Source organism: Myripristis murdjan, chromosome 15, assembly GCF_902150065.1.
Source record: "Myripristis murdjan chromosome 15, fMyrMur1.1, whole genome shotgun sequence".
NCBI lineage: Eukaryota > Metazoa > Chordata > Actinopteri > Holocentriformes > Holocentridae > Myripristis > Myripristis murdjan.
This window is the reverse complement of record NC_043994.1, coordinates 20,857,309-20,879,160: the sequence shown is the minus strand read 5'-3', so window position 1 is coordinate 20,879,160 and position 21,852 is coordinate 20,857,309. Positions and strand designations below refer to the sequence as shown.

Below are 21,852 nucleotides of genomic sequence, written 5' to 3'. Positions count from 1 at the left end.
ATTCTTGTGGAGACCATACTTCTCAGTGGTCGTGAAACTAGCTTTATCTCACATACCCTTTGTTCTGTTGTCACTTAACTTGGTGCAGCACACACATGCATGTAACCCCGATTTGCAAATTTTTCTGTTGGGGGGTCAGAGATTGTCGGGGTAGATTTCCGTCATTTCCAATTTATTGAAGAACATATTTTTGACATCTCCCACGCTGTTTAACTAATAACTGCCAGAATGAGTCAATAGTGCCTGTATCAACCAAGCACTTCACAATGTGTTCACAGGTTTTACAAATCTATTTTTGTTTTGCCGTTATTAAAGGTCTATTTTCTTCATTTTTTTTAATCTAACAGACACCCCCCTTCCACGCCATTTTTTTTTGTAAACCTACCGTTTATTTCCTTAAATGGAAAAAAATAAAAAATAAATAAAAATAAGAATATTAAAGTTGTGGCCTCTCTCTCTCTCTCTCTCTCTCTCTCTCAGACACATCATTCTTTGGATTAAAACCATTTTATGTGGAAATATTGAGAGGATTGGGCAAAATTGCAAACTATCGCACAGAATTCTGGAAGGGCTGCCTAAACCTGTCTCTTGTAGCGTGTGTTCCAGCCTCCTTGTGTAAAGAACAGACTGTTTTCTGTGGGCACTGATTTTATGGTAGTGAAACACCACTGACTGGCCAACTGTTCAGAGGGTTTGGGTGAAGTGAGAAAGCATAAAAAGTTGCCCTCCTCTTCCAAGGCATGCAAACATCAACTGAGTGGACAGTAGTTTTTCACCAAGGGGTGGTCAAATGCAGGTTAATAGTGCTGGGTGATGTTAGTAAGGGCCGCAGGTTCTTAATTTAAAAACAAACAAACAAACAAAAAAAAAAAACAATAACTAACAAACTCTGATATGGATCAAATTTTAGTCTTTTGGCTCAGTTTGCTCTATAATAAATCCAAGGAAGTCTACTGGAGTTGATCAGCTCAGTTCATTGCCCCCTGCAACTAGTCATGCTGTTAATCTTCTACCTGCTCTCCTCCTTCATAAAATGCACCAGTAAGGATTTGATGGCACTGCTATGTCCTAGCTTTTCATAGTTCACAGGCTGTTTCTGCTGAGGGATCACAGTCAGATTTCCTAGGGATCCATAAAGGGGTTCCTTAAAGGTCTGTTCTTGGACCACCCCTGTTTACGCTTTATATTAATGATAACTGCTCAGCAGCAACTGATGTTAAATTAATTTTTTTGTGCAGATGACATAATCCTATACACATCAGCTTCATCTCAGTCTATTGCTGTTTCTAATATACACGCTGGCTTTCAGGTTCTATAATTAGCTCATTGATTTAATCAAAATGCATGATTTTCACAAGGAGCAGAGCTATTTTTTTTTTTTTTTTTTTTGCTTTAAGTGTACATGTCTTAGGTGGCTCACAAATTGAAGTACCATTATATAAGTATCTTGGCCTCTTTGTAGATGAGACTCTATCTTGTAAAATGCATATTGCAGAGCTTGCAAAAAACTTTGAACAGAAGTTGGGCTTCCTTTAAAGGCTGTTTTTCAAATAAAGTTAGACAAAAAGTAGTTCATTCTGCATTTCTCATAAGATTGGCTTGTTTTGGAGAATGTGTACCACGTATCAGGCCTAAGCCCTTACCACAGCAGCCTACTATAGGAGAAATAGTCATGAATTTCATATTTTATTTTTGATCCTTGTTGATTTAGATACAAGAAAATATCATGAACGTCAAAGTCTGTTGCTTTCGTTTTCAAAATACTTTTCTTTTAATTTGGACAATGGTCAACATATTTCAAGTTTGAAAATTGAATGTTCTTTTGTAAATTCTAAAAAAGCTGAACAAAAATATTATGAAAATATCAACATTGTCAAAATGCCCAAAAATATTAGGATATTATTTGTAAGCAATATCTCTACTTCATCCCAAAGCTTGCTGCTACCACCGCTACGCTACATAGTAGGGATAGCGCTGGATGGTTCATAAGCTGTGCATGGTTTCCACCAGATACAGTGCTTTGCATTATGGATGAGCTGATGAGTCAAATTCTGCTTTCATTAGATCACAGTTTTTGGGTTCATGCTCTTAGAGGCTTTCGAGTGCCTTTTTATAAGCTTGGAGCTTATAAAAAGGTCATTTGTCTTTTTAAGAAGAGGGCTCCTTTTTTGGCAGACTTCTATATAGCCCGGATTTTTGAAGTACTGGATCTCTCAACACAGGACTCCGCACATCTGTCAGAGTGGCCCTTGGATTGTTGGTCACCTCCTTGACCTAGGTTGGTCTTGACCAGTTGCTTGGTTGTTTGCGTGACCAGCCCTAGGAATCGTCTGGGTAGTTTTATATTTATATATACAGTACAGGCCAAAAGTTTGGACACACCTTCTCATTCAATGCGTTTTCTTTATTTTCATGACTATTTACATTGTAGATTCTAACTGAAGGAATCAAAACTATGAATGAACACATGTGGAGTTATGTACTTAACAAAAAAAGGTGAAATAACTGAAAACATGTTTTATATTCTAGTTTCTTCAAAATAGCCACCCTTTGCTCTGATTACTGCTTTGCACACTCTTGGCATTCTCTGGATGAGCTTCAAGAGGTAGTCACCTGAAATGGTTTTCCAACAGTCTTGAAGGAGTTCCCAGAGGTGTTTAGCACTTGTTGGCCCCTTTGCCTTCACTCTGCGGTCCAGCTCACCCCAACCCATCTCGATTGGGTTCAGGTCCGGTGAATGTGGAGGCCAGGTCATCTGCCGCAGCACACTCCATCACTCTCCTTCTTGGTCAAATAGCCCTTACACAGCCTGGAGGTGTGTTTGGGATCATTGTCCTGTTGAAAAATAAATGATGGTCCAACTAAACGCAAACCGGATGGGATGGCATGTCGCTGCAGGATGCTGTGGTAGCCATGCTGGTTCAGTGGGCCTTCATTTTTGAATAAATCCCCAACAGTGTCACCAGTAAAACACCCCCACACCATCACACCTCCTCCTCCATGCTTCACAGTGGGAACCAGGCATGTGGAATCCATCCGTTCACCTTTTCTGCGTCTCACAAAGACACGGTGGTTGGAACCAAAGATCTCAAATTTGGACTCATCAGACCAAAGCACAGATTTCCACTGGTCTAATGTCCATTCCTTGTGTTTCTTGGCCCAAACAAATCTCCTCTGCTTGTTGCCTCTCCTTAGCAGTGGTTTCCTAGCAGCTATTTGACCATGAAGGCCTGATTCGCGCAGTCTCCTCTTAACAGTTGTTCTAGAGATGGGTCTGCTGCTAGAACTCTGTGTGGCATTTATCTGGTCTCTGATCTGAGCTGCTGTTAACTTGCGATTTCTGAGGCTGGTGACTCGGATGAACTTGTCCTCAGAAGCAGAGGTGACTCTTGGTCTTCCTTTCCTGGGTCGGTCCTCGTGTGCCAGTTTCGTTGTAGCGCTTGATGTTTTTTGCGACTCCACTTGGGGACACATTTAAAGTTTTTGCAATTTTCCGGACTGACTGACCTTCATTTCTTAAAGTAATGATGGCCACTCGTTTTTCTTTAGTTAGCTGATTGGTTCTTGCCATAATATGAATTTTAACAGTTGTCCAATAGGGCTGTCGGCTGTGTAGTAACCTAACTTCTGCACAACACAACTGATGGTCCCAACCCCATTGATAAAGCAAGAAATTCCACTAATTAACCCTGATAAGGCACACCTGTGAAGTGAAAACCATTTCAGGTGACTACCTCTTGAAGCTCATCCAGAGAATGCCAAGAGTGTGCAAAGCAGTAATCAGAGCAAAGGGTGGCTATTTTGAACAAACTAGAAAATAAAACATGTTTTCAGTTATTTCACCTTTTTTTGTTAAGTACATAACTCCACGTGTTCATTCATAGTTTTGATGGCTTCAGTGAGAATTTACAATGTAAATAGTCATGAAAATAAAGAAAATGCATTGAATGAGAAGGTGTGTCCAAACTTTTGGCCTGTACTGTGTGTATGTATGTATATATATATATATATATATATATATATATATATATATATATATATATATATATATATATATATATATTTTATTTTATTTTATTTTATTTATTTTATTTTTTTTTTTTTCATTTCTTAGTGATGGAACCCACTGTGTCTTTGGATCTCCCAATTCTTTAGAAATCGTTTTATACCCTTCCCTTGTTCTATGCCTCTTCACAGTTTTGTTTCTGAAATGTGTGGCCATTTTTTTGACTTACTGATAATTTCAGCTCTGAGATGCACTGTCATCTGCTGGATTTGTAAAATATTCCAGTAAATATTAGAAGGAAGTTCTAGACATCAGTTCTATGGACATATCACCAACAACCAAATCTGAATATCTAATAAATAGTTGTACCATTTGAGAACTTGAACCAAAAGCTTAAAAATATTGATAGTTGATAGTTTGAAATATTTCTCAAAAATTACCCCTGTATATTTGGCACTGAAATTTAGTTGTTGTTGTTGTTGTTGTTGTTGTTGTTTTAAGAGAAAAAAAGTACACCAAAATTACACTCTTATGTTATGTGTAGCTAATTTACCAAAAAAAAAAAAAAAATCCAAATTTAATCCAGCAAAGTGCAGAAACAACAGCTCATTGAAATATTGCCAAAGTGCACATACATTATTAGTGTTACAGGAAAAGTAGGCTCTTAACATTTGGCACACTGTCACAGTAAATTCCACTAGTGCTCTTTGTCAGAGGTCTAGGTTGAATCTCTAATGGCTTTCTCTCTCCACCTACAGATGGCCTACCCGCTCTGTCTTTCTCCATCAGTTCTCTGACCTTGATTGGCATGCTGGCAGTGATCACTTACACGGTGAGTGGGGACCTGAGACGGGTGGCTGATGTCGCTTTATGTGCTCAGGAGGGCTATATCTGCACATGAAATAAGGCTCACCATCCGTGGGGATGATTTCCAAAAGTTGCCAGCCCAGTAGCTTAATGGGACATCTCCTCCTCTGCCTCCAGTTGACAAGTTTATTTGACATGTAAAACCTAAGTAATATCCTTGCAGAAGGAACACTGAAAGATGCTACCCTTGTTAGACTTAAGTAAGATTATTGCTTTCTGTCTTTCTGTATCTGCTAAATTATTGAGTATATCATGTTTAACATGCAGTTGGCTCATGTGTTCTCATGTAGCATTGCTTCTTTCAATAAGTTCATGCTAGGGCTGAGCGGTATTCAAAAATAACATGTGAAGGAGAATTTGAAGGAGATTTTTTGCTTTCGCTTCTATATATGGTCACCATCCACAAGGCGGTAGCTGTGCTGCACATCACTGAGATGTTGTTGTACTAAGGTGCATTGACATGCACATTCCATAATAAATATGGTTCTGTTATTTGTCGGAACAGTAACTACAACCAAATAGCAATTTTTATGCATACGTTATGTCATCTTATAAGTTACCCCCCCCCCCCCCCCCCCCCCCCCCCCCCCCCACACCCCCACACACACACACACACACACACACCCACCCCCAACCACCCACCCACCCAAAAAAAAAAAAAAAAAAAAATCATCTCAGTGTGACTTCAAAGCCTATGTGTACAAATGGGTTCCCATTATTTTGGTTGAGATGCACCTAGTGATGGAGTGGCCTTTCAGTATTAGTAATGCCCTGTGATTCTAGGGCTCTGGCATTCAATTGCTCAGATTGCCCAGACTGCTGTCTTTTACCTGGGTGCCCGAGACTTTTGCATGATGTATGTGCACCTTCCACCGGCCCACTTATCTGGTGTCTATTTATATATATAGATCTACTTCAATGTCCATTAATATATGCCTATATTTTGATTCCCTCAGCATTCTGCAGTTTTTCATTTTTCCAAGATCAGAACATTGACTGTGCTGTAATGCTTGTTAATGTTGTCCATTTTTCACAGCCGTTATCATAGTAACTAGACTGTGAACATTCCCAGGAGGTGGTGGCACTGGTGTCAGGGTGGGACTATCACAGAATGGTGCCTACTGGGGAGAAATAGAAAAAAGACTACAAGTGTATCAACCCAGGGAGTGAGAGTAAGAGTGACAGGCAACCCTGATCTTTTCAGTTTCTGTCGAGCTCAGAGAAGCCCATTTGACAAATTACACAACAATTGAATGTGGAGCTCTTAATGAATAATACACAACCCAGCGTAGTAAGTTGTGGAACCAATCTCCCTTTAGGACCTATAATCCATCTCAGCTGTGATTTTATCCACTGTTCTCTAACTTTGCTTCTCACAGTTCTTTTAAAGAGTGGATAATTACCCAGCAAGTTTTGAGGATGGAAATGTGCTCAGATTTGCATTGACCCCATGTTGCTATGGACTTGGTGAATGCCCTGTGGAAATCAAGGCTCCCAGTGTGTCTTTGTTTTTGATGTAGCTTGTTTTGATAGAGTCAATCAAAGAAATAAGCCCTGTGGAAGACAACACCTCCCCCCACCCCTTCTTTCTCACACACATGCAGAATCTCTTTTCATCTCACTGTTATCCTTTTATCTACTTTATTTACTCTCTCCTCACTACCCTATCTATAAGCAACAAAACTCTTCTTGGTGACACCGTACCCACACTTGCAAAGGGCTTGGTGATTTATCATTCTTCGCTATGTGTTATTATTATGCATGATTAACCTAATGGAATCTAAGTGACGGGTTCTGTATGCAGCTTCAGTGTTGTCTATGACTCCTGGGCTAATTTATCACTAGTCTTTGTCCTGAAGTAGCCACTCAACCCTAATGCAAACAGCTCTGTGTGATGTAAACTGAATGTAACACAGAAGCCTGGTACCCTTCAAATTAATACAACATGAGGCAAGTGCTAGCCTGAGCAGGTTTTTGGCTACTGCTTACTTTGGGCACAGCGAAAATAAAGTTCAGTCGTAGCAGATGCAAAATGCAATTTTTTTTTTTTTTTTTTGCTATCTGTTTCTTTTCCAAATAAATGAACTTATTAAATGCACTCCATTGGTTAAAAGCTGCAGCAGGATGTTTGGTTAGTACATTTTGCACCAGTTATTTCCATTTTACCACCCGTCTATGAAGTGCTCATCTTAGGCTGTATTATTGGCCTATCATGTCACCTTCATTGTTCCTTTTTAAGTATTGTGCCTCAAACATACTATCTTGTCCAGTAACATGTGCAGTCTTGATCTAATCCTTTGTCCTGGTTCTATTACTGTTTAAGTATCATAAAGTTAGTTATACCACATGGGACTACTTTGTTTATTTCTAAAGTTCATGTTGTTATTTTTCTGGGGTTTTCTTGAGGTAAAATAAATTGAAATTCGATTTCTAGCAGCACTGTGGCTAGTGCAATGCTAGCAGCTAGCTTACTGAACCAGCCAGAAACTCTATAGTGATTGAAAGGGATTGCTAGGCCGTATGTTTGAAATTGTTGTAGAGGCATTAGTAGAAATGCTAACAGCCCAGTGCCCACCTAGTTGGCAGCCCTAAAGAATTTGGAGTACAGTTTTTATCAGAGGGAGTTACGGTTAATGATTGCAATTTGCCCTATGTAATTTCAGTCTGCAAAATTAATAGAATCTTGTAGCTTCACAAAAGATGCATCAAAAAAAATATTTCTTACAGATTCTTCAAAAGGCTTGTCTGAAGGACAATGTTGTTATTCGTGCCATTTACATGTAGTCATTTTTTGTTTGTTAGGTTCAGTTTACAGTATTCATGGACAACCTTCATTTCTACCCTGAGCCACTCCATGCAACCATTTCCAAATGCATTCCTTTCCTCCGTTTAGACTAAAATCTTTTGTTTAGATCAAGTAAAACTAACCGCCGCTTTGCATTTTGCCTTTGAGATGACACTGCTGTGAATTAATGACACTTTCACTTTTAATGTGCTTGGAATGTTTGCATATGCATATTGCTTTCATATCTTCTCCCACTTGGTACTCAGTTGTACCTACCAGTGATGACATGAGGCCCCCTGGCCGATCTAAAGGCTCATGCATCATGGGAAGTCCCTTGACTTGATTTAAAAGCCTGGCTAGCACATTGACTTATGGCTCTCATGGCTCTGTCTCCTGTGCACCTACCTTTCTCTCGCTCTTAAATTGCCAGCCTTAAGATGCTGATGCTGAAGGAAAAGTTGAAGAGATTAATGTCTGCCGATCTAATCAGAGTCCATGAGATTGACCTGAGAAGATGGGAGCCCAGGATGAATTGGAGGGGTGCCACTTAAAAACTTACTGTAATACTTTTCATTTCTATTCATTGGCTTTGTTTGTGACTTTTTTGCACATTTGATTTACACATTTTATATTTATTTCTCCTCATATACCTTTTAAGTTAAGTAGAAATAAATAAACAAATAAATAAATAAAAATAAAAAAGTTTTTGGTCCATGTTACAAAGCCATTACATTATGTGACTATGTCATTGTCATTGCCTTATTATGTCCCTTTTTTACTGCCATAATATGATCAAAAGTAGTCACTGTGTAACTGGATGTTGAATGATACCATTTCATTTAATGTATAGACAGACTGCTTCTCATTCAAGCCTTTTATTCCAGACGTCATATCTCAATAATAGCCTTCATCAAAAGCAAAATGTGTTCATGCATTCATAAAAAGGGAGGAACATATCAAAATGAACATCATTAGGGCAGTAAACACGACAACTTTAGAACAATTATTTAAAGATTTAATTATTTCAAATAAATTAAATAAATATCAGCTGTTTTCCAACAGCTGATAGAGAAAGAATCATTGCCTTAGTTTTTTTTTATTTTATTTTATTTTTTTATTCTATGCCTGGAAACCAGAAGGACCCAGCCAAGATATTAAAAAGCTGAGTTGTACCCAGACACCACAACCAGATGATCCTTGCAAGTGATCAGTAAAATCTAAAAAACAATTCTAAAAATCCGTTGGATAAAGTAGTGGCTAAAATACTTGTGCTGTGATCATATCTCCCAATACCGCTTAAAGCCTCAGTGGAGAATTCTGGGTATGTTGAAGATGGGATATTATAGACTTCTCAACTTTTATGAAAAGATCTGAGAACAAAAATCACTGACTCCAAGATGCTACAACACACCAAGGTGTTACTCTATGTTTCTTTGGAGAACAAAACATGGATACACAACCCGTTTGAGCTGTTCGTCAAATTTTTTTAATTTTACTTCCAGAGGCAGCTTCAACATTAGCAGCATTGCCATGAATCAGATTGTTTCCTTTTGTAACCCCCACACCCCCAAAACAACCTTTTAACTGTACAAAATGATTTTAACATATAGTTAGCTTTGCAGACCTTGGGATTTTTGGGAGTGCATGGTTCCAGATTTAATATTTTTCATAGTCTTAGCTTTGCCTGGGTATTTCAGTTCAGCTATAAGAAAGCTAGTTGGTCTAAAGCACCTCTATGCCTGAGGAATTTGGTTTACCAAGGTTGAAGATGTAAAGGACATCGTCTTCTCCTTCCTCCCTTTTGGCCCCACTGGCATAAGAAGACAGAACCACAAAGAGGAGGCTTGTGTAGGGGACCTGTGCCCATCTAATTCTCCCTCTGCCCATTCCACACAGTCACATGACTATTTCAGTGATCTCAGCCAGTACCCCCAACACCCAGGCACTCCTTTCTAAGCTATTTCTGGTTATTATTGACCGCAGCAGGCTTCACAACAAGTTTAATGAGTGCTCGTGATTATGTTTAAACTAAAAACGTACATTCCAGCTGAGTAGAGAGAGGGACACCTGTGTTTTGGTTTGCATTTCTCTCATGTGTAGTACCGCATTGGACGGGAGGGGAATGTTTCTCTTGGGATCTGGGACAGGTTTTCCTTTTATGAGTGTATTTGATATTCGGGACATGCTTCGGCCTTAAGAGCTCCATGATTCATTGCAGGAGGCGACATCGCCTGTAGCAGAGATCCACAGCAGAGACTAATAATAGTCTAGCCTGACTTAGTATCCCATGTGACTCTCTTAATGCTACCTAACACTCAGAAACTAGTAAAAGTTGTTTTAGAAAAAAAAAAAATAGGCTCCAACATTTTCCCACTTGAGAAACAGAAGAAAGAGGCCAGCATCTTTTGACAGGTCTGGAGGTATCATTGCACAAAAGGCCTCTTTGTTTTATTATGAACCCTAAAAATGGCACCGTTCCAAGTCAGTAAAGGCAAGACAGAGCACAGGGGGAGCAAGACAGCATCAGCCTACTGCTTTTATTTTCATTCTTTATTGATTGGTCTCTTCCCCTATATTAGAGATGTCCCTCATTTTTAATTAAAGCTCAAACATCCCATATTGTGCCTGGCAGGAGACTGCCCAAGCCCACTGATGCTCAGATGTGCCTTTGAATCATGTGTACATATTTTTCTCTGTCTCTTTCACTCTCTCTCTCTCCCTCTCTCTCTCTGTCTCTCTTTCTCTCTCTTTCTGTCTCTCTCTCCTTTGGTCTCACTTATCTTTCTCTCTCTTTCTGTCTGTCTATCTGTATGTATGTCTGTGTTTTTGTCATTTATTATTTATGTATTCATTTCGATCCAAAAGGAAATGGCTTTTGATGTTTGTTCATTTAAGTGAAAGCTTGATCTACATTTTTTGTCGACATTTATGGTACCTAGATACTCCCTCCCTCAACTTAGACTTTTTTTTTTGGTCATTATTTATTTTCACCAACCACTCCAGTGTGAGAAATTTCATCAGATCTTGGATGGAGAGTAGTGCTGTCACATGGGGGCACTGTTAAGCTGTAAATTGCATCAGGATGGCATAAGCCAATGTCATATCTACACAAAATGGTTGCTGCAAATTCACCAATAAACCCAGCACTATTACAAATTCCACCATTTTAATCTTATTTTCACCAACAAATGGAGGCCAGGAACTATATGGTATGCTCTTTGTGTGTTTGTGTGTTTGTTTACCCTCACTTAACTGTTGTCATTTGTTACACATTGCACTGTGTTAATCATCAAGCAAGGGTGTGTATGTGTGGGTGGATGCACGTGTAACCAGCCATTTGTGACATTCCACTTTGACTATAATTTATGATTTTAATGGTGGTTTTACACTGTCTTTCAGGCGTACGGCATGTCTGTACTCCCCTTGAATCTCATAAAAGGTACACGGAGTGTGTTGTATGAACGCCTGGAGAACACAGAGGACATTGAAGATGTTGAGCACCAGATTGAAAAGCTGAAAGCCAAGGTTTGTCTCCCCGAATGCCATGAAACACAGGAAGGATAGGCTATCATGTAGGCGCATAGTGCAAATAAAATGTAAGGCTTGGATAAAGTTAAAGAAATAAAATTTAGAACCAAAAAAACTAATGAAATATTGCATTGAAAAATTACTTAATAGCTTCAGGGATGCCCATTTCCCCCACCATCCTTTCTCCATCTCATTACTGCCTTTAATGTTCTCATGCATTCATTGAGAGATATACATGCAAAGCCCCTAGCTGATCAGCACCTCCTCCTTTTCTGTCTGTCTTGCCCTACTGTGTTTGATTGTAATGTAGGGATGCTAAGTTAAAACTCCCCTTGTCTGTCAACTTCACATAGTGCAAACTGTGAAACACATGGGCTACAATTAAAGTGATCTGGTAGTTGCTGGTGGTAACTTCAAGTGGATCAGGACAGAACAGTGCATTCTTCATTCCGCCTTCCTCTACATGGATGTGTATATTAAAAACTAGGTTACTGATGTATTCAAAATGATTTATTATGAACAATGAAGACTAGAGTAAAAACACATACATCATTTGTTTGAGTGCATGACAGAAGTCATGTTATATGCTGTAGGTATTTATACCAGCTTTGAAATGTGACAGTTTTTTGTAGAATTCAGTACAAACCTGAACACTTGAAATTTTTTTTCATTTTCAGAGCTTGATGGTGAGTAAATAGTACCTACTCACAACATCATTCCATCAAAGTATGTAATTGTATTGGTTATTACTTGCTGGCAATAATTTAAGCCTACAGCTACAGGAGATAGTCTTCTAATATTAATTATATCCACCCATTCAAATATTAACTATACCCTCAGAACATCTTAATTACAGTTTTGGGTGTGTATTTATTTTTGCTTATGGGGATTCCTGTTACTCACTGCTCAGATCCATTACATATGTTTCACCAGTTATTCTACAGTGTTGTTAATACACGGATAAACTCTCTTCACCTGACATAGATGAACACTTAAAATAATTCATGTTTTGTTATTTTTTGTCAGTGTAAAGATGGACGTCCTCTGTCCTCAAGAGACCGACACAACCTGCAGGAGCTCGAGGGCAAACTGCAGGTCCTCCGGCGCAGGGGTAGACACCTGGAAATTGCAGAGAGGAACTGCTGCACAAAAGTGGGCAGTGCCCTCAGACCTTTTAAGGTGAGCCTGCAATATGGGATTAGTGCCAGTTTCAACAGTGAATATATTTCATTTTCCTTTGTTACTGTTTTCCTCTCAGCCTGTGAATGAATCTATCTATCTATCTTTCTATCTATCTATCTATCTAAAAAGCTGCATCTGTTTTGGACTTCATCTACAAACCCAAATTCTCCCAACTCCTATGTTGTTTATGTGTTGGAATTTGTACATAATATACTTAATTCGCCCCAATTATCATATATCATGATGATTTAGGAAAACAGTATTTGATATCTTAGCAGGGCCTCAACATTTTACAGTGTCTTGCTTAAAAATACATCAAATAAAGTGATTTTCAAGAACTTTAACTAATCTAGCTTTAAAGGTACATTAAGCCATATTACTTGCATTTTGTTGCAGTAAATGACCCCTTGGAATATGTATATTGTTGTTTCTATATGTGTGTGTGTGTGTGTGTGTGTGTGTGTGTGTGTGTGTGTGTGTGTGTGTGTGTGTGTGTGTGTGTGTGTGTGTGTGTGTGATTCCAACACAACAAGAGTAAAACAGTGAGAGTAAAATCTACTATTTACAAATACTGCGCTGACCAAAAAAGCTATGTTGAAGAAGTGCATTATAAATGGTCTCCCCACATAACCATAATTAATAATCATGATCATGATGTGTAGAGTATTTAGCCAAGGAATTGAGATCAGAATTTTTGTCATAATCTCTCCAGCCCCAGAGTATATTTTTGCCACATATAAGATCATATTATGTGATAAGTTTATCATCCCTTCATTGGTCAAAGCATCACATAATTGGATGAGAAATAATTGAACATAAGACTGTCAGTCATCACCATCACAATCCTTTACCAAAGCAGTAGGGGGGGAAAATAGTATTTTTTTTTTCTTTACACAAAATATAACAGCAGCTTTTTTGCATTTAATTGAAAATGCTTTCAGTTTATCTGTTTCGATCTGAACTCTGAACCTCTTATTGACTTAACATTGTGCTGACCCACCCTCATGGCGTTGACTTCTTCCTTCCTCTGTAGTTCTAATCTGGACCGCTCTGCTCTAGATTTACTTTTAGTTCTGCTTTACACAATTCATATCTACAGGATTCTCAAGGGTACTCTGTTCACCTAATTTACTCTGGAGTCTCTGAGGGAGTCTCACATTTCTCAGGCAGGATCTCGTAGTTCCCTGGGGATAAACCAAAGCACTCACAAAGGTCTCTTTGATTGCAGTATTTCTGGTTAGGCAAATGACATGTGGACCTCATATGTGCAATTTTATAATCAAATTTTTCCCTACGTCTACTTATTCGAGCACACTCAAGGGCAGTCCTCAAAACGGGATGGTTGATGTGACGCTTGCATGTGTGGTAAGCAGCATTTGTTTGCTGTTATTCCCACTTGGGACGCAGGGAGACTCTCTATGAGTTGTAATGGGCAAACTTATGGGTGTGGTGAAGAGATGGACTGAAAAAGCCGTTATGGTTGACCAACCACCAGGTCCTCTGGGGAAGCAGAATACATTCCCCCGATACATATTTGCTGAGTCAAATGATATTTAATATTTATAAATGTGTCAGCCGGTAAAGAGGTAAAGTGAAAACCCTTGAGAAAGTAAATAAATGTATAAATAAATAAATTAATAAAATCTGTGCCTGTTTCCCATAAACCAGGGGCGTCAAACTCAATCACTTAAGGAGCTATATTAAAAAATCACAGCCAATTCGAGGGCCAAACAGGGCCTATATTTATTGAATGCTTTTGATCTAAAGCGGTCATTCTGTTGATCAAAATATCTATTGTGTAAAAAAAATAGTGATTCATACACAATTATGAACTTTACATGCAACATTCCTCCCCAAAAATGTCTTTCTACAAGACAAAACAAGGATATATAAAACCAGAAATACAACTATATGCAAACACCTGTTTTCTCTGTCCACTTTTTGTTTTAACACAGCTTTTGGCTGGCTGGATAGCAAACTAGTTAGCTAATAACTGTCTTGACGCAAGTAATTTGCTGGACTGCTGATGAGGTCCCCAGGGGGAGGAGGAGGGATGGGGTCATGCAGTATGCAGTAATATCTGCATTGTGAGCAATGTGGAACTGCGCCAGTGTTATTAGAAGATCAAAAGTCATCTTGCGGGCTGGATATAATCATGCTGCAGCCCTTAAGTTTGACATGTTTGGCATTTGGCATGTTTACATCTTGTATTCTGCACTGATGTTCACTGGTCTATCCCTATCAAATAAATAAATAAATAAATACATACATACATACATACATACATAAATAAATCTGCCATAAAGTAATTAACAGTTACTATTGAGAAGGTTCCAAGACAGCAAAATCTGCAGCAAATTAAATCAATGCAAAATGAGCTTTTTTAAATTATTATTATTATTTTTTTTTTAAGTATGAATATGAACATGGTCATTGTTTTTACAGTTTCCATGGCCTTGCTAAACATTTGTACAATCTACAGTCATCCTCATACATGTGAAACGTTTACATCATCTTAAACATTAACTCGTCAAGTCTTGAGTCTCAGTCAGAGACTCAGTCAGAGACAGAGTCTTAAGTCTTAATTATATACCTTTAGTTCTGTTAGGAATAATGGTTTAACCTTTCAGTAGGAGCTTACTGATTCTGAAATTATTTGTGGAGACTTTTTTAGACAAAAGGATTTAAAACAATATCCCTCGCACAGACCAGCCATGTTGTTGTTTTCAGCCTTTTTGTTGTTTGCCAAAATATGTGCCAGATTCAAGCTCCTCCTGCTGTCTCGCTTAATGTTTACAAGAAGCATTCTGCAGCTCCCATTTCTGAATATTCACAATGGTGGAATCCATTGAGGGAGTGACCGTATCACTAACCTGACAAGCAATTGTTGCTGCTTTTGATACATTCTGGTGGTGAGATAAAATTGGTGTATGATATATTACCTTACCAATATATCGTGCCAAACGACAAAAGAAACTTAAAGGTGTTTTAACAGGTGCAAGTCTCCTCACAACAGCAGCGACTGGCAGAGGTGTTCTTAAAACATGCTGTAAAAAGTGTCAGAGGCTGATATAATCTGCCAACAACAGGGGCTTAAAATAGGTTAGTTAAATAGACGGAAGTCGACTCAGGTGCTAAAACCACTGATCTATAATAAAATACTATAGATCAGTGGTTACAAATAGGGGGAATGTAAGACATTGACTCTGTTTAGTAGAGCAGGGCATCCACTGCAAAGAAAAGGTCTCATTTAATAGTCATAGACCATCATGATCATATGAAACACTTGTCAGTATGTCAACGAGGAGTTCAAAAAATTTTAACACAATGCATTAATCTTTTTTTTTCACTGACCCAAGAGGTAGCAGCATATTTTCTTTGCCCATGCTCACAGCTGAACAATATATGGTGTTTCTGTGGACAGCACATGTTCCTACATCATTCCTCCAGTTCATGTGACACACTCCCACTGCTATTCATTTTCTGGTAGTTCATAGTACTGCAGGCATGCACAAACCTCTAATGACATCTTAAACCAGTGTCTGTAACAGTCTATCTTCATCGAACGGGGTGGCTGCTAATGACAGTCCCTGGACTCAAATTTACACATTAATGAGTTGGGAGATTTATTTACTGTATACTCGGGCTCCGGTGTTGAGTGATAAGCCAAACGATGGGGAGTGATTCCTCCAGAGCAGTGGCGCTGGTATTTCTCTTACTCTAGCTGTTGTTTTCATATCAGCCCACAGTCAGCTGCCCACAGTTCTGTTGCTGCAAACCAAGGTGTCTCTGAATGTGTGTGTTTTTTTTTGTGTTTTTTTTTGTACATTGTGTGACTGTAGCCCTTTCCCTCTGCTTGGCAACCTACCTTTCTGTTTAGTCATTCATATCTGCAAGCATTAATCAGAGACAAGGTGTGTTGTCATTTTCTTCATTATGAATGATGCCTTGCTGAGTTGTTGTCAGAAAGCAATGAAGGATCCTTTGTTATAGCCAGTCCTTAATTTGTTTTGTCAAATTGTTGCTTTTTTTAATTTATTTATTGGTGTTATATTGTTTTTACAATGGCAAAATTATTTTCTTGCAACCATCTTGAGAGATGATTGTGTGTGTGCTTAAATAATCATATTTGATAATCTTTTGAATGTTTGCAGGTTCATCTGCTACTCCTTTTATTCTCAACTATTTAATCATCAGAAGTTGAGAGAAGAGTTTCATGTTGCAGTACTAGGCGTGTAATGGTTCTGAAACCCACAATACAAATGTCCACGGTCTCAAGTCACAGTTCTATTTTCCATGTTGCCGCCACTCCCCCAACCCCACCTCTGGGTAGCTGCCACCACAGCCAACCCACTGCCTCTGCTGCTGGTGCAGCTTGTTAGGCTCTCATTATGTGGCTAATAGGGGTGTAACAGTTTATGGTGTCACTATACCTCACCATGCAGCAATGTAGCATCATGTGCATTGTCAGGTGTCCTGATGCACATTATGGAGAGCTATACTCTTTTGTTTTTTTTTTTGTTTGGTTGGTTTTTTTGGGGGGGGTTTTCTCCAGCACCTGGAGATTTAGGATACCCTGTCCTTATGATTTTGCTTTATGTGATTAAATATATCACTTGTTTGATTGTTTATTTTATTTACTCTCTTACCCATATGTAGGTGCTAGATAGGTGAATGGTTCCATTTGCACTGGTTCTCTTGTTATTTTTATTAATATTATGTCCCAAAAACAGCAGGTTAGTTATAGTATGGAATTAGCTGGACTGCCATCATGCCCATGTCTGTGGCCTCCCTAGAGGAGGAACTCTTTTGATTTTGGTGACCCCATGACCTTTACTTTAGTGCCACTATCAGATCAAGCATCTATTTTTTTTTTTTTTTTTTTTTTAAACATGATAACTCCAAAGTTTTTTTCTGAATCGTTTCAAAGTCGGTGTGCCCCATGACCATGATATTTCCTCTAGCGAAATCATTGTGAACGCAATAATGCTGGCTCTAATGTTCACAAACAGCACAAAAAAAAAAAAAAAAAAAAAAAAAAAAGGTATGTTCCGCACTTTGCATTGCATGGTAGATTAGGATGACTGACTGATCTCATTAAAATAGAGTTCCCTATTGGGTGGCCATACCCTTTGGGACAATAAATTGGAACATCATCACAAGATGTCATTGACAATTTTGGCAATTTTCAGGGAAAATGGACCTCTGTTGTTCCCCAAGAGCGCATATAAACATGCTTTTGTTTGTTTGTTTGTTTGTTTTTTAAGGTTTTGGTCTGTATCTAGCCTGTTTGTGTTTAATGTTTTGCAGTAGATGACAAGTCATTTCAGAAAGGCCACTTGAAGGCCAGCAGTTAAAGGGATTTATTTGCCATTTTGTCTGTCATTTTCTTTTGCCTCCCCAATTGAAGCCTGTCTACTCTCTCTGGACTGTTCCTTTCCTTCACCTGTCACCTCAGGAAACTGTGCCAGACTGTGGCTGACCCAGCCATATGGTCTCGCCTTGAAAAAAGAAATGACCAAAAGGTTGCACTTGAAGGCCCATTAGTTTCTTCTGTAAATGATTTCTTTCCTTTTATTTAGGTTCCGTCGGTAAGAAGGGGGTTAATTATGTGAGTGCCCTCGTTTGTGATGGATATGGATATGGACATATTCTGTTACAATTTTTTTCCCTGTCTTTTCTGTCATTTGCAGATATTGCTGGGCGTTTTCTTCATCCTAGTGGCACTGCTCTTCACTGTTGCCCTGTTCATTTCAAAGTAAGTCATGACATGTACTGTAACATCATACGTTTTTTTTTTTTTTTTTTTTAACACAATCAACTCACCACTCTATTATACAGAAAGTTAACCAAATGGACAATACAGTGGTTACATTTTGGTTTGTTCATCATGTAATTTGGTAATGTTAGAGATTCACACTGAAAGTGAAGCTGTTTTTGTATGTTTCAGTTTGGATAAAGCCTTCCACTCTGCTGGCATCAGCACTGGGTTCATTATCTTTGGCACCAACCTGACCAACCCTCTGAATGAACTTCTGTTAGCTTTACAGCCGGTGAGTAACCTCACATCTCTGTTACCTTATCTCAGTAATCATAACCATATTGAAATATCATGTAAAGGTTTTTTTTTTTTTCCCTCAGTGCATACTGTACTGCTGCTGTATAACCAGGATGTTCACAAGGCATTAAAAGTATTAAAAAGTAATAAATATACTTAGCAGACATTAAGGCCATGTAAAGTATTAAAAAGTTTTAAATGCAATTTCGCCACAGTTATAAATTTTGTAGCTAGTTTTAACATGGACATAAAGCCAATGGATTGTAAGGACTTATGCTTTTTTTTTTAGTCCTGTTTGAATAATTTTGTGTCTGTGTAGCGTACTGTCCTGTAAGCCAGAAACTTACAGGCAGCAGAACATTATTATTATCCATTGACCTGTATTCATACAAGTAGTGTTTTGAATGGTCTTATGTGGACTGTCTTTTCCCCAGAAATGTCACTGGTTACACTGCAGATAACTTTTTTTTTTTTTTTTTTTTTTTTTTTGCAATAATTTTGTATTTAATTTTCATTAAAAGATATTATTTATTTTCGGAATTAACCAAATGAACTGCTCCTATTAATTTTGTTATTTGTTTAAACTATGGACATAAATCATAAGTTCAGTAGGATAAACTTTTTTAAAAAACCAATATATGGTATATTCTCGTGCTTGTTTTTTTCTGTGGCTCACTGCAGTGAACAGCAGAAAAAAAAAGACACAAGGCAGGGAAAAAAATCTTTGTGGGATGTCTGAACAAACATGTTCATCATTAACATGGGAGCTGAAATGAAAGCCGTCTGCTCTGCTTCAGCTCTGCTATCTGTCTGAAAACGATGTTTGATTTTGTGTGCCAGACATTAGCGTGCTCCTAACTGAAATTAGTAGGAAACAGTAGGAAATGTAAACTATTAAATAAATGGCTGGAGGAGAAAGACTTTGAGATGTGGTTGAAACTCATCGTGGGAAAAAAAAAAACCTTGGCATACTGTTTGGTTTGTAAGAAGACCATCAAATTACTGTACACAGTGCCCCTCCCATAGGTGAAATAGGTGATGGAGATCTCACAAAATAAGACTGCTAGGTTTTGCAATCTAATTCAATGTAAAATTAACTTAAATATATAACCGGTTAGAACCTAAAGTAGCATCAAGGTCTTAAAAGACACTGAAAATGTCCTTTAAAAAAGGTCCTAAAAGTCCTTGAGCTGAATATGCTGACCCCTGCAGATACCCTTCTTTACACGTCCATTGCTGGCCCTCAGGAAGCAGTAATGACCTTATATGTGTTCTGTGTGCCTGCGCATGTGTGTGTGATTCACCTGAACGCTGTCTCTGCTATCACAGGTTTTCCCATTGGACTACATCCTGATCACAATCATCACCATGTACTTTGTACTCACATCTATGGCCGGCATTCGTAACATGGGCATCTGGTTCTTCTGGATAAGGGTAAATAAACGGCCCCTTGTGTTTCTATAAGGCTTCACTTTTTCAAATTATTGTTATTTTTTTTGTTGTTGTTGTTATTCTTAGGTGATGACAAAATTGTTTGTTTTTCAGTATGTATTTTATCATTTTTGAGCATGTGGTTTGTTCTGAACGTGCTGTCTTCAGCATTCTTACAAACAGACATTTTTTTTTCTTTTTTGCAGCTATACAAAATAAGACCTAAGAGAACCCGTCCCCAGGCCCTTCTCTTCCTCTGTATGATCCTTCTCTTGATTGTTCTTCACACCAGCTACATGATCTATAGCCTTGCTCCACAGTATGTCATGTATGGCAGCCAGAAATATCTTGTACAGGTGAGGACATCTTGATATCCCATATGTGAGTCTCTTGATTCTGTGTGTCTAAGGCTGTTATTGTGTGTCTCAACTGTATGTTGAGTTCACCTTTTCTGTGATCTGAGGTAAACCCTCTCTGTGTGCACATCTGTACGTGTGTTTGTGAACGCTAATATGATTTAGATTTATCCTTGTATTTGTATTAGAGAATCAAAGGATATAACTGAAATGGACCGTCCAAGTGTTGTTGTTGAAGTAGCCACTATCTATTTAAATTGGAGTAAAGGAAAAATTACCTTTTTCATGGGTGAATGAGGCAACTGGAACATTTATAACTGCTACTCATCCCTTTGCCGTGTTCAGTTCATCATCTCTAAGTTTCATTTAGATTAGCCCTTTAGTTTGTCTAGTGTACAGTGCAATATCAAGATGTATTTTGCTTCAGCAAATTTAACACTCAACTGAAACTTGACTTTCACCAGCAAATTCTTTATAAATTGTCTCAAGGTAAAATTTTTTAATCTTACTAAATGATATTGTTTTTACTGGTTGCTTCTGTTTCATTGCCATCCACAGCTAGTCCAATGGTTAATGGCTTTTTAGTCTTTTCAAGCCTATGAATGTTTTCACCTTTATGTTTCTATGTGCAATATAGATACATGTGTCTTTTTTATTTTATTTTATTTATTTTAATTTATTTATTTATTTATTTATTTATTTATTTATTAACAGAGCCATACACCCTCAGTAGGTCTTGTGCCTGGGAATGATACCTCTGGGATCACCAAGATCTGTGATGCCGACGCGCCTAAAGGTAAGTCTGTTGCCTCTGCTGATACAGAAAGGTAATGCCGGTTACAAATTCTCTTACCAGTGCAATAGTGGAAAACAAGTTTATGTGGAAGGAAGGAGAGGACAGTGTAGAGACAAGCACATTTCTAGTACAACAGTAGTGCATAAGATATCTTCAGTAATTTTAGTATCATGCATTATTTATGAAATGAATTAATACTAAGGACAAATATTTACTAATGCATTAGATGGCATCTTGCTTTCTCCACGCCAACACTTATAACAGTAAATCAGCCGTGAAAACACAGATGTGAATATACGTTATACCTGTTCCAGTGAGCTTTATCACAATAATTTATTAATTTGTCTAATGCCCAAGCCAGAGTCTTGTTGGTGGATAAGAGGAATTAATGCAACGCAACATTCCAAAATATTGTCACATGTGGTTAGGACACAGGAGATGGTTTTAAAAGATAATGAAGACAGAGGCAGAGAAGTTGTGGTAAAATATGAAGCAAAAGATGTTGGCTTGTAGCATTGTCAGAGCGACTGTGAAAGAGTGAAAAAGAGAGTCAAAATGAGTAAATGATGCAGAAAAAACTGAAAGGAAAATGTGAAAAATTTAAGGTCGAAAGAAGGGATGAAACAAAGTAAGACTGAAAACTGAAGAGCAAGAAAGTGAAGGTTGATAAAAGAAAGCAAGTAAATGACTGGTAGAGAGAAAAGCAATTAGAATTAGAGTGAGTGAAAGAGTGAACAAAATAAAGGAGTCAGGATGAGTGTATGAAATATATAAAACATCTGAAGAGGTTTAAAGTTACTGCACAAACTAAACAAGTGGAAGCAGCCAATTAGAACAGTGAGA

The 21,852-nt window shown here is 38.1% G+C and overlaps 1 protein-coding gene across 1 annotated transcript in view; it reads left to right on the top strand.

Annotated features, from left to right (window-relative positions):
• lmbrd1 (LMBR1 domain containing 1) overlaps positions 1-21,852 on the top strand; it is an 86,154-nt gene that overhangs the window by 40,491 nt on the left and 23,811 nt on the right. Inside the window, exons 7-14 of the mRNA XM_030070207.1 lie at positions 4,765-4,838; positions 11,058-11,183; positions 12,213-12,365; positions 18,062-18,126; positions 18,319-18,421; positions 19,756-19,860; positions 20,064-20,213; positions 20,928-21,009. Of these exons, the coding sequence (XP_029926067.1) occupies positions 4,765-4,838; positions 11,058-11,183; positions 12,213-12,365; positions 18,062-18,126; positions 18,319-18,421; positions 19,756-19,860; positions 20,064-20,213; positions 20,928-21,009 (858 nt within the window). The remainder of the gene's footprint in view (positions 1-4,764; positions 4,839-11,057; positions 11,184-12,212; positions 12,366-18,061; positions 18,127-18,318; positions 18,422-19,755; positions 19,861-20,063; positions 20,214-20,927; positions 21,010-21,852) is intronic.